At 39.5% G+C, this 15654-nt stretch overlaps 1 protein-coding gene across 2 annotated transcripts; it reads left to right on the top strand.

Moving 5' to 3' along the window:
• The first annotated feature begins 792 nt into the window (after positions 1–792).
• On the top strand, positions 793–15565 carry ndel1b (nudE neurodevelopment protein 1-like 1b). 2 transcript variants are annotated; one of them, XM_026164780.2, is made up of 9 exons: positions 793–930; positions 10500–10596; positions 12193–12346; positions 12883–13031; positions 13127–13263; positions 13373–13540; positions 13621–13712; positions 13847–13992; positions 14128–15565. In XM_026164780.2, the coding sequence occupies exons 2-9, from the start codon at positions 10511–10513 to the stop codon at positions 14216–14218; spliced, it is 1023 nt and encodes a 340-aa protein (XP_026020565.1). In that variant the 5' UTR covers positions 793–930; positions 10500–10510; the 3' UTR covers positions 14219–15565. The 2 variants fall into 2 exon arrangements, with proteins under 2 accessions (XP_026020565.1, XP_026020564.1); XM_026164779.2 differs by lacking the exon at positions 793–930 and adding an exon at positions 8145–8314.
• The last annotated feature ends 89 nt before the right edge of the window (positions 15566–15654 follow it).

Here is a 15654-nt window from a genome sequence, read left to right as displayed (position 1 = left end):
CAATTCATTAAATCCTGAATCGACTTTTAAATATAACTGTGTTTTGCCAGAAACGCCAGATTCTCAGATTAAAGCTCACAAAACCATTTCAACAACAACCACACAGCAATACATATACATACATATCGTTATCGTTCTATCGCCCAGCTCTATTTGCAACATGAAGTGACGGCATCCTCAATAGTTACATTTTGTGCAGCAATGAGGAAAATCTTTATACAACAAAAAGAAAAGCTAGAAAAACACAACTATTATATACAGGTGGTCTGTTTCTTCACAATTTTCAACCAGAGCAGTTTGACGTTGAGGAAAGTTTCTTCATGTTTCAGAAGTTTCTCAGCAGTGGATGATATAAAGATGTGTGTGAAATGGACTGTTATGACTGGTCAGAGTTAACCTGTGAAAATGTGATAAATGTTAACTTTTTATAAAGAAGCAAAACACATTTAGTCTTTTGATTTAAATATATATTTTTAGACTTAAACAGGTTTAAAAGATTGAAATACTGCCATTATAAGATGAATAAGAATCAAAACTATGAAAAGTACTTGATTAAAGAAATGACAAATGAGCTCAATAAAAATATGGTTTTTAATACACTGGGAGGAGAACTTAATTCTGTTAGTTTTATGTATAAATGAACCTCAGTGTGGAGCCCCTCCCACTCTTCAAACTCTGGAGGGTAATTAGCTGAAATTAGATGGTCATCAGTTAATCCAGTTCACCTGAGCCTTCAGTCTTTAAAAGCTGGATCATGTGTTCACTGCTGTCTATTCTCAGTTGGTGTGACATCAACTTTCTTTGGTGGGGCTGGTGGTTTAGTTTAGAATTGGTGCTGGTTTGTTTCAGTCAAGCTCTTGTGTGGATCGGTATACCTGGTGTCTCCGCATACCTGGTGTCTCCGCTTGTGTCTTCAATTCATTCGTTAAGGTTTGAGTGTTATTTACTGATAATGACCAATTTGACTTGTCATTTTAGCGTTTGTCAATATTTCTGCTTTTGAGGACTCTGGCTGTAGTCCTTATTTTGTTGGGTTTTCAAAGATTTTTGTCAAAAGCCTTTTGTATCTATTACTGAGTAAATGGCCTGTATTTGTATACTATATTAGACATGAGCCAAGCTCCTCTTGTAGGTTGAAGGGGCTGATCTCAATAGGAGATCAACCAGCTTGTTTTCACTTTATTGCAATGGAGAACGTGGCTAAAGAAAGTGTCTTGGGAGCACTTCCCTGGTTACCAGAAGGTTGCCAGTTTCTGGTTGCCTTTTGGCTCTGGTGGAATCAGTGCATAAGTACCCACCACAAGTATCTGTCTGAAGACTAGGGTTGAGACTAGTTAGGGAATGGGTTTGCTACTTATGGAGCTTGGGCTCAGTGGGCTTTTAAACCTTAATTTGTTCTGTCTGCTTCTTGAAAACCACATTGCTTTAAACATTCAAAACTCTGTTAACCAGACTTGGAGCCTATTTGAAGACAAAACCGTTCTGTGGAGAAGTCAAAGGTTTTGGCAGGAAATCAGCCTTTTTGGGGGGGGTTGTTTTTTAATACTGGACTTGTGAACTGCACCAGTGCCGCTATATGATGCTCCTGTGTCAGTTCTTCGTGTGGGTTGTCTGCTGTAAGAAACTTGAGGGCTTCTGGTGTCTTTATGGCTGTAACACATCAGAAGACAGGGCTCAGCATTTGATGGTCACCAGCATGTTGATGACTGAGTTGTAATGGAGAGCAACCACACATCATTTCGCCTGATGTCTGGTAGAGAGATTACAGCACACTGGATGTTTAGTAATCTTGTTTTTCACGTTACCTTAATTTGTCTGAAGTGCCAGTGTGAATAAATCACCACTACCAGGCAAATGCAGTCTCATTTAGGAAGCCCTAGTGACAGCAGTATCGTTGCGTGTCGTGGGTTTCAGTTGGTCGCTGATTATAAAAACCTGAGTATGGGCAGAAATCTGTGCCATCAGAAACTGAATTTGAATAAGTTCAATTTGAATTGCTCAGATTGAATCTGAATTGTAACTTGAATGAATGCTTTTGAAAACTGAATTTGAATTAGTCTAATTTGAAATTGAATTTATGGTTTGAAAATGATCATCACTAAATTGAAACTGCATTTTATCCTTTAAAAATTCAGCTCTCGAATAATTTCAGTTTCACTTCTCACCATTCAGTTTCAGTTCTACAATTCAATTTCAGTTCCAAAATTCAGTTTTTTGGAACTTACATCCGGTTCAAGCGCAGATTAATAGAACTAAGTTTTACTAGCGGACCGAAAGTGTTACTGACGGGAATCTACAGCGTCTTGAGCTGAATTAAGACTTCAGAAGTCATTCGTCATGTCGAATGACCAGCGGATAAACTCTCAGGTTGGTAATAAATGTATTACATGTATAAGAACAAGCGTCATGTTAACAAATAATAGCCGTACAGTAACTTTTATGCTTATTGTAGCTGTTAGCTAAAAACGCTAATTTAGCGTAGTTTGCCCTGAATTCAGCTTTGACAAACAAATATGATCGACTGTTTCTAGTAGAATTCCAAAGTTGTCATCTTGTACCCCCTCTGTATGCTTGCAGAGACCCCTACAGTAGGGAAATATGCAAAACGGGGCCCAAACCTTTGTATTTTAGCTTTATTTATGTCTTACACAGCATCCCAACTCTTTAGCTAACTTAATAACTTTAGCTAAAGTGAATAGTTAGTCTAATTCATTAGTGCAGCATTACTGGATCACCTCTGTTTGAAGTGATATACAACTATCACTGAAACAGCAAACTTTGTAAATAAACAACACTTCTCATTCTCTAAACGTTTGGCCACAGCTGTAGATGACACTATCAGTGCTTGTTCACTCTTGACAATAATTACATTTCTAAATTCTCTTTGTGCATTTACTGAATTAGGTTGGCAAATGTAAAAAAAATGGTTGACTACAGGTGTATGTATAAATTTTAGTAGTATTTTCCTCTTGCTGGGGAAACGTCCCCCTCCTATGTTTTATTATTCCGCTTTCAGCGTTTTTGCTTCACGACTAAAGCGTGCAGTTTACTTTGTGTGCACTAACATGGACTCGAATCAACCAGCGCCACCTCTGTACCTTTCAATTGTCTGTTTGTGCGTCATGCAAACCTTTGACATTAATGAAATGATATCATGTATTTATTTTTGGCCTACATCTGTTAAAACAAAAAATGTTAAATTACATACACAAAGTAATAGGAATCACCACTCCAATTGGTCATCGTGATTTTAATATTCTCTTTTTCCATAACAATGAAATACGCCTTGGAAAAATAAGACTATGTTGGTAGTTATAGACAGTCTGTATAAGTGTGGTTAATCCAGTAAACATTTGTAAGGAGATGGCAGTTACACAGTGATTAGTAATAAACAGAGCCAGTGAGAGTGAGTGGATTTAAGAAAGTGAGTGGCTCAGGCGTGTCGATTGGTTTGTCATCTGTTTTTGAGTCTGGACTAGACATAGAAATTTGTTTTAAATCTAAGTTAGGAAGATTCATGTTTTAAAACAACCACTTTTTGTGAGAAATGCAAGAAGTACATCTGCAGAAAGCACACAGTTACATTCTGTCCATCATGTGGACAAAATTGAAAATGTTGAACATTGAAAAACCGAGAACATCGGGCAAGTTCAAAAGAAATGTGTTTGTAGGAAGGAAAAACCTTTACCAAATTGTTCCTAAAAATAGTTATGTAAAGTCAAACTGTATGTCTGTCCTACATGTTTATGTAATGGAAAATAAAGTTGCTATTGTTTTATTGCAGTTTTTTTGACAATTCTGAGTGGATTTACTCACTACGGGTCAAAATGACCCGCAACAAAATCAATTTTTTTTTTTTTTTTTTTTAAACATAATGCAAGGGTTAAGGGCTTGCATATGATCTTCAATTTGTAGCAGATCCACTATCACATAGCAGCTGGACCAGTCTCCAATGGAGCGTCAGTCCACTGCTGCCACCTGTGGCTAAGTGCCATAGCCTACTACTAGATTAACTTGTGACACATCTGCACCTGCATATGGTCACATTGAGTAGAGACTGAGTGGCTGCACTTACACCTAGTGCATTCAAATTCACCCACAGACATGTTGAAAGATGTAATGCCAGCAATGTAGATTGTCAACACTAAAAACAGTCATTAAGCAAAGACCACAGGGATCTTCCCCCCCCCCCCCCCCCCATGTTTATTTGGCATGCACACATTTGTAGTCGCCTTCTTTACAGGGGAAGTCCACAAACACTGCATGGTACCAATTTACACAGAAGGTACATTCAATCTGCAGGAAAAATTAGATTGTCAGAGTCATTCATCTGACGTCAGGCTGTTGAGTGACGCAATTAAACATGTTCAAATGTGCAGGTAATGTAGTTTTCTGTGCAAAAGCCTTATCTGTGAATCAGTCTATATTTTCATGTGTCCTTTAGGGGCTCCAGTCTCTTTAAAGTGCAAAGGCATGCAGGTTACCTGAACTATACGTTTTCTGTTGGTGCATCAATGTGACATTTCACCCAGTGATGTTTAAGTAACCCATTCAAGGTGTTTCCGTCTAATGGTATCAATTTGGTTATCTTACACACTGATCAGTTTCTGCACCTGAGCTTCTCTCACCACTGGCACGACATACCTGGGAAAGGTCATTGAAAATATATTCCACAATAGGGATAGACATATGAATGCTGACTGTGCTGACAGAATGTGTTGTGACAACAGTAGTCAAACAATCTGTAATATATTTGTTGAATACAAATGTTTTTGCTGTGAAATGATATAAACAAAAGCAGTGCTGATTTTGGAATCTTCAAGCGTATGATAAGCTCAAAATAAGCAAAACTGCATTTCATGTAGTTCAACGGGTTTTCTTTTGTTACAAGTGTATTGTGCATGAAAAGAATTCAAAGTGGTGTTAGAGCCAGCTGCAGATGTGTCACAAGTTGATTTGGCTGTAGGCTATGGCACTTGGCCAGAGGTGGCGCTGGTTGATTCGAGTCCATGTTAGTTCACACAAAGTAAACTGCACGCTTTAGTTGAGAAGTTAAAACGCTGAAATCAGAATAATAAAACGTACGAGGGGGACGATAACGACGACTAGATTCTCCCGATCGTCTACTCTTGCTGTCCTGTGAACAACATCGGCGTGGTGTTAATTGTTTGCTGTTTTCGCGATCGCGTTGTGCATGAGAATATCACCAGGTAAACTCGCAATATTTTTAAACATTTTGTTGTTCAACAGCATCAAGACTGACGGGGTGTGTTTGAGTTAACCTCACAAGGGTCACAGATGATATCTTTGGCGTTTTTTTTTGTTTGTGTTTTTTTTTTTTTTTTTGTTTTGTTTTTTTTGCTGATTTGTCGGTAGCAGCTCTTGAAAAGCAAGTCTGCCACACATCTGTTCGACCAAATCCAGTTAATCTGGAACACCGGTGTTTCAGATTAACTGGTGACGGTGAAAAAGATGTGTGGCAAACTTGCTTTTCATGAGCCGCTACCGACAAACCAGCAAATAAACACTGAATATATAATCTGCAACATTTGTGAGGTCACCTTAAACACAGGCTTATTGCACTTGAACAATAAAACATTAAAAACTGTCACGAGTTTACCTGGCGATATTCTCAATCACGAGGCGACCGCGAAAACGGCAAACAAATAAACGTCACCACGCCGATGATGTTCACAGGACAGCAAGAATCAACAATCTTGTCTTGATAAATGCCAAATTATATACACAAAGTTCTAGAAATAACCACTCGTATTGTTCATGATGATTTTAATATTTTTTCCATAACAAAGAAATGTCTTCAACAAATATTACACATTAATATTTGACTTATTGTAGATAAAAAGCGTCCCCAACGAGCTGTCATCAGAAAAACTGACAGTTTATGAATGTAATTATTTTAATTAGATATCTATACAATTTGATACTTGTTTTTACACGCTTTTAAAAAAACTGAAAAGCAACTGATCAACTTTTGTTTGGAGTTAAATTTTAGCAACCTCTAGTGTTCATTATGCCCGACTAGGGTCATGAATGGTCTGTTATCTCCCGGAGAAAACCAACGACCGTAGAAAACCGATATTTTCTTAGATTTGTTTTTGGGGGTTTAACAAAAACATTTTAAAAAGCTCACAGATAAGTGGCATAAACTTTTGGACTTTCAGTTGTGCTTTCATAGGTTTTACACCTTTTCCTACTGATTGATTATTCATACCATATTAAAGCAATTAAGTAATAGATGACAATGGCAGAAAAGCTCTTGTTTTTTATCTATGTTTTTAACAAGTGTTCTACAATTTAAAACAAAATCTGTGAATGAACAAAGATGTTATGTTTTAAAGAACAGTTTTACACATTGTTTTCTTACAGTCTTACATTTTGGGCACTATTTTCTAAAGTGTTCATATGTGCTGTATTTGAGTGTAGAAATGAATTATTTATGTTGTCATTGGAATTGGGTAACCTGTCATGAGGGAATTCCCCACTGGGGTAGAGGGGAAAGCTGCATGGTAAAAGAGGTCAGGAATCTGTAGCAGCAGGGATTACTTAGTGTGGCAATCTTTAACAATTGGACACACTAGTACATAAATATTAAATAAATTATATACTCTAAAAATTATAGGCACATCTATAGAGTCTGAAAATCAGGCATAGTCTATTCTTAGACAATTTCCAGAACTGCATTTATCCCTGCTGGAACTTTTCCATTCCTTTGGCACAAATGTGCCACCTCCATGATCGAGATGAGTAAGGCAGGTAGGTCACAACATAGAGGCAAGTAAGAAATCCACCCCAGGTTGGATCCAGGGGCCCTTAACAAGTCCTGTTAGTATTCTGTGTTTAACAAGCAAAGAATGAAATACTAATGTAAATGTTTCAAAGGCAACTCGGACTATAAGATTATGTAAAACATTTAACCATGATGGTATAACCCTCAATTAACTTAATTTACCAGTGTTAGTTAAAAATTCCTTTGTATATATGTAACATCTGTTTACAGCATATTACGTAAGACCACGTGTGTTATGACAGGGCACTACAAAAGCCCTTAAAATCACGTACAGTGCTTTTTAAGACAATTTTCAAGGTTGCTTTTGTTTTGAATAGTCATTTCCGATTCCTGTTCCCTGACTCTCCCTCACCTACACCTGGAGTGGAGGCAAATCAGAATCCTCCCTGAGGTGGAGAGACGAGCTGCTATGTAAAACAGGTCCTGTTGCCAGTGGGAACAGTGACGTGACTGACTGGTTCCCCTGGTTGTGAAGTTTTGGTTTGCGTGTTTTGTTCCAGTTTCAGTTGTCATATGGGGCTTTTTATGAGTATTCTTCAAAGATTTTCAATATTTATCCATCAGGAACACAATTCATTTTCCCAAGGTGCCACTTGAGAAATCAGGACCATTGTAGTGGGTCACACCACCTAGGCCTGTCACCTAGACCTATTTCAAAGGTACATCCTATCAAGACGAACATAGATATATGATTTCAAATTAAAAAGGTTTCTTGAACTGTCTTGTCCCAATTTGGTATTCCGTTCTCTTGTATCACCACAGTTCACATAAATGTTATAAATAATAATAATTTGAGATTTAAAAAAAGGCCACATCACTTGGTGTACAAGAGGCCAATCTAAGGTATCACAGTACTAAGCAGTTTTACAAATAAAGCTGACGAAGCATCAAAGATATCTTTATCACATATATTTATCTTATATATTTGTTAGTTCGTTTCATGATAATCAATGATATTTGTCCATGTACTGTAAGTTTGAGATTGCTTTAAGCTTAACAGTCATTTATGTAGTTTGTGTGAAAAAGAACAATTTTTTCTTTACATGCTATTTACTTAAGTTTTTTAATTTATTTTTTTTTATGTTTGATATTTGCCCTTTTTGTTGTTTTTTTCTTCTTGAATTATTTGATAGGCAGGGGTTTGATAATCATGCCTATTTATTTGACGACATTTCATGGAATAGAAAAAAAAAGTTATTGTTTAGTGGAGGTTCAGTCCGAAAAAAGGGTGTGGTGTGGTTAAATCGCGAAGATCTATTTCAGGAGCAGGCCTACGTGTGATGTAACGTGAAATCACGTCATCACGTACGCCCCTGTCAGGATTTACGTTGGTTCCGGGAGACGCGTTGGCAATTTCCTAAACAGAGCTCAGTTACCTCATTGGGGAAACGTCAGTATCACCCGAGGCCCGGCAAAGAGGAGCTCTGCTTATCGTTGGGTGTTTTACCGGCTGGAAATCGACTCGCTGCTACGGAAGACAACAGTAGACCGACTTGACATGAGCAGGTAGCCGTTTAAATCTCTTAAATTTGACCTCTAACGCGTTTTTAGTGTTTGACCTGTCCGTGTAACCAGCTGTCGAGGCATTTGTGTGTGTGTTTTTTAGACTTTACTCTCCTAAACGTTACGAAGATTATATGGTTATTTCGGGATAAATATCGAGAAGTGTCACCTTAAATGTTTGCTTCATACACCTTTAAATCCCGCTCGTTCTGTGTGCTGCATTTTTACTTGTAACGCGAGAGCGAGCCGACAGTTTTTGGCGTGAGCCCGAGCCTCTGTGCGGTCATACCTCCCACTATCAGATACCGACACGTTCAAACGTCTAAAAATCATCAGCGTCGTTAAATCACAGCCTGTAGCTGCTGGGCTGAATTAGACCTTTTGATACATTTGAGATCAATACCAGCCGTCACATAATCGATAAGAGGTTCTTGGTCTCGTGCTTTTTATTGAATCTTACGCTTTTTTTTGTCTCATTAAACATGTTTGTCTGTATGGTGGGCTAATCCATAACATGGAGACCAAAATATGGACCCAGGGCAGGGGTTGTGCCACCACACCCTATAAAGCTATACAAACCAGCAAAACTTCAAGAAGGAATCTGAAGAAAAATGTAGGATTTTTCTGTACAGGAGGGGGGAAAAGTGACTTTGTCAGCATCAACAGAGACACAAATGTGGAAAAGGAAGCACTCTCTTTACTTGCCTTCCCTTGTCTGTAATTTCCAGATCTTTGCTGGATTCGGGCCATGTCTGTAGCGGTGTTGTTGCAATAGACAAACAGATCCAGGGATGAACCAGAGAGCTATCCAAAGGAAATGAAAAATAACAGGAGCTATCCTGTTCTGACTGTCTCTGCTTTTACCTGGTACAGGATATGACTTTGGGTTATTGTTCTGTGTAGGGCTTTGATGGGCTACAAGATTTAGCAGAAAGCACCAGATCCCTTTCAAGCCTCTGTATCCTAGCATTGAGAGAGATGTGTAGTGTTTGATCTTTGTCTAGTAAATCAAAAGAAACTTTTTAGGTACTTCCCTAGAGTGTTGTGTCTGGTCTCCTGACATCCAGCATGTTTTGTCAGAGGAAGCTTTGAAAAATTTCCCTTACTTTCTGTTACCCCCTCGTTATTATGGTCTGCAGCGCGCTGACACGTGAGGGTCTTATAGACGGGAAGCTGTTCATGACGGCATCTCTGAGGAATGCTGTAAAGGAAACTGCAGTCAAAGTCATCATCTCTCTGAGTCTAGACTTAGAAGCAACACCCAGGCCCAAGCCAAGCAAGCCACTAGATTCTCTTTATTTATTTATTTTATAGGAGACTTTTGTCGAGGCAGTTTACACAAAAATCAGAGCACATTTGATTTCAGCTCAGGGTTTTCCTGTGTCATGTCCACTTGCTGCTGGTCCTATCTGCAGGAAATCCTTAAAATCCAGGGCCAGATTATAAATATTCCCGGAGCTACAGCAGTGGTAGTGCTGGTTTTGGCAGCTGTTTCACCAGACCCACACATGAAGCCAACAGCAGCTCTTTCCAGATGTGTTTAATGATTCCCTGACAACAGCTGCGTAGGTCCATATACATCAGAGTTGAATTGCTCACCAGAAAAGAGGAACGACTGTCTGTTAAAGTGGTAACTCTGCAAACAGGAAGGAAGATGAAAAACGTACCCACTTGCGAAAAATGTAAGAACTGGACTCACATGTTGATCTTTTTAGCAAATGAACTCGTCATGTTGAGGTTGCATGAGTTGAGCGAGCTAAGAGGTTAAAACTTAATAATTTAATGCACATAACACTGAAGATTTCCCAGGTATATAAAGGCATTGGCACACTGAGCACACGTTATTATCAATTATTTGTGGTATTTGGAAGTAATTGCTTCAAACTGTACTTAAGTTGGGGGGGGTTCTTAGCATTGTTGATTTATGAGTAACTGAGGATGGACGACCTCATCCCACAGGGTTACGCGGTCAGGATGGTCTGTCGCTGAGATAGGGCCTTTCTTCTCCAGTGATGAATGAGGAGAATGTTTGATGGTGGCTCTGCTCTGAGATAAGAACGGAATGTGCTCCGCTTGATTTAACATGTCAGAGGATGCAAATGGCAAAACTGCTGAGCTGTCCGTTTACTAATTCTAATCTAACTGAAAAAATCTGTAAATGTAATACAAATGTGCCTTCAATCCTCAGGTTGCCCTGACATGGACACAGAGATGATTCCCAAATTTTCGTCAAAGGATGAGGAGGTTGATTACTGGAAGTCCCAAGCCCTCAAATATAAGAAAAGGTAGGTGGCATTTGTGTCGCATCTGACAGCAATGCATGCCTGAATTTATTTATGGTATGAGTTGGTGTGTATGGCTTCATTTCTTCAAAGAACAGGCCTGTGTGAGTTTTTCATTTCAGTTTGATATTAAGCCAAAATTAGGTTACATAACATACTGTCTTGAAAGAAAGCGGAGTTGGAAATCGAATGACAGCGATTCTTCAAATATAGCATAAGATGAAAGACAGCTTTTAGGGACAGTAGATGCTCATCCTTGCATAATAAGCAGCTGCTTTGTTTTGCTGACTATGTGGTTTGCGCAGTAGTTTTGAAAGATGTGATTACATAATAACTTTGTGCCAAAAGTTTCCACACAGGCTGTGTTTAGCCGTATAAGGCAAATGGCCAGAAAAGAGTAATGAAATCAGCACTGACAAACTTCATGGTTTACTCAATAGGAAATGACACAGGCCACAGGATGGGCATTAGTGTCACTTAAGAGTGTCATTTGACATTTGTTTAGTCTTCCTTTCCTATTTGTGGACGTACAGTCTATGAGAAGAAGTGTAAAAGTGCACAGCAGGGGTTAAAGTCCTGCTTACTTTGAGACATTCCTGTGGGCACATGGTGGAAAAAAACATCAGTGCATGGAAAGAAAAGTGGCTTCAAGTAGATTTGCCATAGTGTGTTGCAGTTTTTAGGGCATGCATTTTCTCAGAATATCCTTCCACTGAAGTGATATTTTTAAACTTTTTATTTTGAGTTTATTTACAAGGCAACCGCAACATTGTTTATCATTATCATTAATAGAACTTTTTTTTTCATTCTGATGTATGGAATACTATTGGCCAATTTAATCTATTAGGGTTACATAGTTATGTTACAGGGCCCTGTGTTTGCTGATCAAGCACCATGTGTGATGCTGGTATGTGTCGAACACACAACAACTGATTCATGCATTTCAGTGCTCTGTGGAGCCACTGTGAAGGCATTATCCCAGCACAGAGTCAGCTGACCAGTGTTACCAAGTGTCAGCTCGGCAGGAGAAAAATAAATTGTATTAAGAAGCCTTTTCCTCTCTTTTCTACCTTTACATAAATGCATTTACAAATAATTACTATTTTATGCAATATTTAGTGTGTAAAAACATCCTGTTTCATAACTTTTATCCTCCTGTTTTTTTTCCCTGCTTGTGACCTTTAACCTGTTCCACTCTGGAGATGCATGGCAGCATGCCTGTTCTTCTCACCTATTTTTGAACCAGCTACTGTCACAGTTCAGCTGTCTCTTCAGAGCTGTATATTTAGAATGCTTAACTCGACAATGCTGAGCTGAACCCTTATTTCCTCTTTGACAGAGGCCAGACTACAAATACGAACCTGTAACTGGCTTTCATACAGGTTTATTTCTGGCCATTAGTGGGGTAGAAAGCTGCTAGAACATGCTTGGCTTGGCTCAGCTTGCAGGACAAAGGTCTGTCAGTTTTCTAGAGCTCATAGGCACAGTCATTCAGCCGGTTAGCTGTGCAGAACTGAATGGGGGACGATGAACAGGAAAGCTTTTATCACAATGACCGTTTATGGTTTTACCCACTCTCTCTGTATTTTTGCCATTTAGTTGCCATGAAGCCCAAGAGGAGTTGCAGGAGTTCCAGGAGGGGAGCAGAGAACTGGAAGCTGAGTTGGAGGCACAACTTGGTCAAGCTGAACAACGTCTTCGAGACCTACAGAGTGAAAACGAGAGGCTAAAGAATGAGGTTTCCAACCTCAAGGTAACGGGCCTTTTTGATCTTCATTTAGCGTTTACCTTTGGCTAGAACACTAATAAAGTCATTTGTGATTACCTAAGAGGTTATCTGATCTTTGTTGGATCCTGCACACAAGGTCTAATGCCTCATTTGTATGGTAGGTGTTAATCTGGGTTTTCTTAGGTAATCCTCCAGCACTTCTTAATAGGATGTCAGGATAAAGAAGAAGAAAATAGAAAACTGCAAGGCAAGCCTAGTTCTTATCACAGTAGACATGAACACTGGTTTCAGTGTGCTTGTTTGGTTATGCACATTGGTGACTGTACTGTACAACTACACCAGAGAGCTCATAAATTATGCCTTCCTTTAACAACTGTCGGACAACGATGTTCTTTGAAACCTTGTGACCGTCCTGAGATTCGTTCTGACTGATGCTGATCTTTGTAGTGGATAAAACGTTATTTTTAAACTAGATTCCTCATCAAGTAGCATCTTTGTTGTCCTTGTTTCTCTTTATAGACTCACTATTCTCTTATCTGCACATTTTCCATGTCTTCCAGGAAAAGCTGGAGCAGCAATATGCCCAGAGTTATAAACAGATCTCTTTGCTAGAGGACGACCTGGGACAGACTCGCAGCATCAAGGATCAACTCCATAAATATGTCCGAGAGCTTGAACAGGCCAACGATGACCTCGAGAGAGCAAAAAGGTGAGAATGACGTGCAATGTGCAAATTCTGTTTGTATTCTAGCATTTACCTCAAACATGTCAGCACTCATAAAATACTTATCACTGTTTTTGTAGGGCTACAATAGTGTCTCTTGAAGACTTTGAGACCCGTTTGAACCAGGCAATTGAAAGGAATGCCTTTCTGGAGAGTGAACTGGATGAGAAAGAGTCTCTCCTTGTATCTGTGCAGCGGTTGAAAGATGAAGCACGAGGTAAAGATAAAGCCCACATAAATGAATTCTTCCCCTTTCTGGGCCGTGCATCATTTGTGCAAGAGCCGGTGTTTCTTAACTTTCTCTCTTTTTTGTTTTCCTTCTTTAGACCTGAGGCAGGAGCTGGCAGTGCGCGAAAGGACCACAGACAGGATGTCAGCACCCAGCTCACCCACTTTAGACATAGACAAGATTGATTCAGCTGTACAAGCCTCTTTATCCCTCCCAGCAACACCTGTAGGAAAGAATATAGAGCACTCTTTTATCAGTCCCAAAGGTTAGAATTATTCCTACTCCATTTTCCTCTTGTTTGAGTAAAAGTTGTAATATGAGTTAACTCTGGCTTATATGTCCTAGCACTGACCAACGGCTGCGGTAACTCGTCTCTGACTCCCTCTGCAAGAATCTCAGCTCTTAACATTGTTGGCGACCTTCTGAGAAAAGTCGGGGTAGGTGTTACTCACTTTACTGTTTTGGCTTTACATTTTAACAGCTCTGCACTGAGGAGCAAGTCTTTTCAGCGACGCTAAAAGGAAAGATAATTATGATGATGCTAATTTGAGATTTCCTGTTTTGTCATTAGGCTTTGGAGTCGAAACTTGCTGCCTGTAGGAACTTTGCCAAAGACCAGGCAGCAAGAAAAAACTACTCCACAGACAAAAGCATGCTTCTCAACAGCAATGCCACCAATTTCTCTCACTCACTACATGCTACCTACTTCGACAAAACGTAAGTCTTTTAGCATGTGCTTTTCTCCTTTCCCTGTCTGTTTGTCCTTCTGTTATTTAGTTTGATGTTAAAATCGGATGCCCCGGCTGTGTGTATATCTTTGCTAATGTTGAGTATGTCTTTTGACATCTGCAGCACTGTTAATGGATTGGACCCCAGCACCTTGACTTCCATGACACCATCCAGAGCCCTGTCTCCACCGGGCATGCTGCCTTTGAGTGTGTGATTGAGGAGCTCCTCAAGCCAGAGAAAGCTCTAAAGAAACTCTTATCTCCTCAACACAGTCTGGGAACACAGAGGGTGTGTATGTGTGTGTAAGTGTGTGAGTGAATGAAAACAGAGCTGGAGTGATGTGTGAATTTTTTAGCTCGGTGTGTGCAAGAGAGGCTTGTGTCTGTTTTGCAGCTCTAAGTGCATCTGTGAGTAGGTGCAGTCATTTGCACCAGTCAGCCAAAAAAGCATTGAAAGCACTTTCCTATATTGTGTATATACCCATCGGGGCATGGACCTGGTGGGCTTCTGGAGCAGCTGTGGTGTCTGGGGAGCACGGGAAGCAGATGTTTCTGGTGCCTCCCACACAGATGTTCAGTAAGTTTGGGAGCTGGGGACTCTGGAGATCAATGCCTTATACTCTTTCTCAGGCAGTTTAGGAGCTGTTTTGGAGTGTGGCTGGGTGTGTTCTCCTCCAGCAGGAAGGGCACTACCATCAGGGAGTGATATACCATGAGGTTAAGCTTAGTACCTGGGGCTTTGCAGCAGAACAGTGCTTCGTAACCAGGTGATCATCATTTTTCACATCAGCTTTTAGTGGTTTTAATGTTGTGGCTGACTGGTGTGTGTTCCTACCACATTCTCTTCTTGCTTGTGCCTAAAGCTGTACTGCACTGTGCTTGAATGAATGTCACTGCAATGTTTTGACCTTAAGATGTCAACTTTGAACTGGCACGGTTACCTAGGTGATTCCACAGTTCATATGAAGACTCATCCTTGACAACTGGTCTATGAGAGACCACAGCTTCCTTTGAACTTTCCTTCCTTTTCTGTTTCATTGCATTGCACAGTTAAACTAATTTCTGTTTAGATTTTTCTATATTTAAAAAGGGATATGTTCACATTAACTAATTTATCTCACAGTATACTTTAAAGTGAAATTTTCCTGTATGATTTTATTTTATTTTTTTCTTGCATGTGTTTAAATTGAAGAATGACCGAAATGAATGTTGACTGTTTAAAGCCATGTAGCCGTGCTGCAGTTGTTCCTCTTGTTACTGGCTGATGTCTGGAGTGCTTGTGGAAATATCAGCTTGTTCTCCCCTCTGGGTTAAACCTGAATTTACAGGTTTCTGCTGCTGTCGAGTGTATTCCTCTGCAGACGTCCACTGACGTTTTTTCAAGAGAACAGTATTGCCTTTTTATAATATTTAATGTATTGATTTTTTTTTTTTTGTGTCGTTCCAGGCTTATTACCTCATTGTGACATGTTAGGAGTTAGCAGCTATTAATTATTGATGGGTGTCATTTTTGGCTCATACAAATCAAACTGCTTAAAACTGACTCAAGGATTTTTTTTTTTCCCTCAGTTTTATCTGGAGTTATGGTGCATTAATAACAACAACTATAATGTTATTTTGGCAATACTTACATTTTTACATATTTGGCTCT

The sequence above is a fragment of the Astatotilapia calliptera genome, chromosome 4, assembly GCF_964374335.1.
Source record: "Astatotilapia calliptera chromosome 4, fAstCal68.1, whole genome shotgun sequence".
NCBI lineage: Eukaryota > Metazoa > Chordata > Actinopteri > Cichliformes > Cichlidae > Astatotilapia > Astatotilapia calliptera.
Note: the sequence above shows the minus strand (reverse complement) of the source record. Positions and strands in the feature narration are given on the sequence as shown.

Coding starts and splice junctions, on each gene's coding strand:
- ndel1b (XM_026164780.2), top strand. CDS start 10,511: ATGGACACAGAGATGATTCCCAAATTTTCGTCAAAGGATGAGGAGGTT. Junction 12,347..12,882: donor ATGAGGTTTCCAACCTCAAG/GTAACGGGCCTT, acceptor CATGTCTTCCAG/GAAAAGCTGGAGCAGCAATA. Junction 13,541..13,620: donor CTCTTTTATCAGTCCCAAAG/GTTAGAATTATT, acceptor TATATGTCCTAG/CACTGACCAACGGCTGCGGT.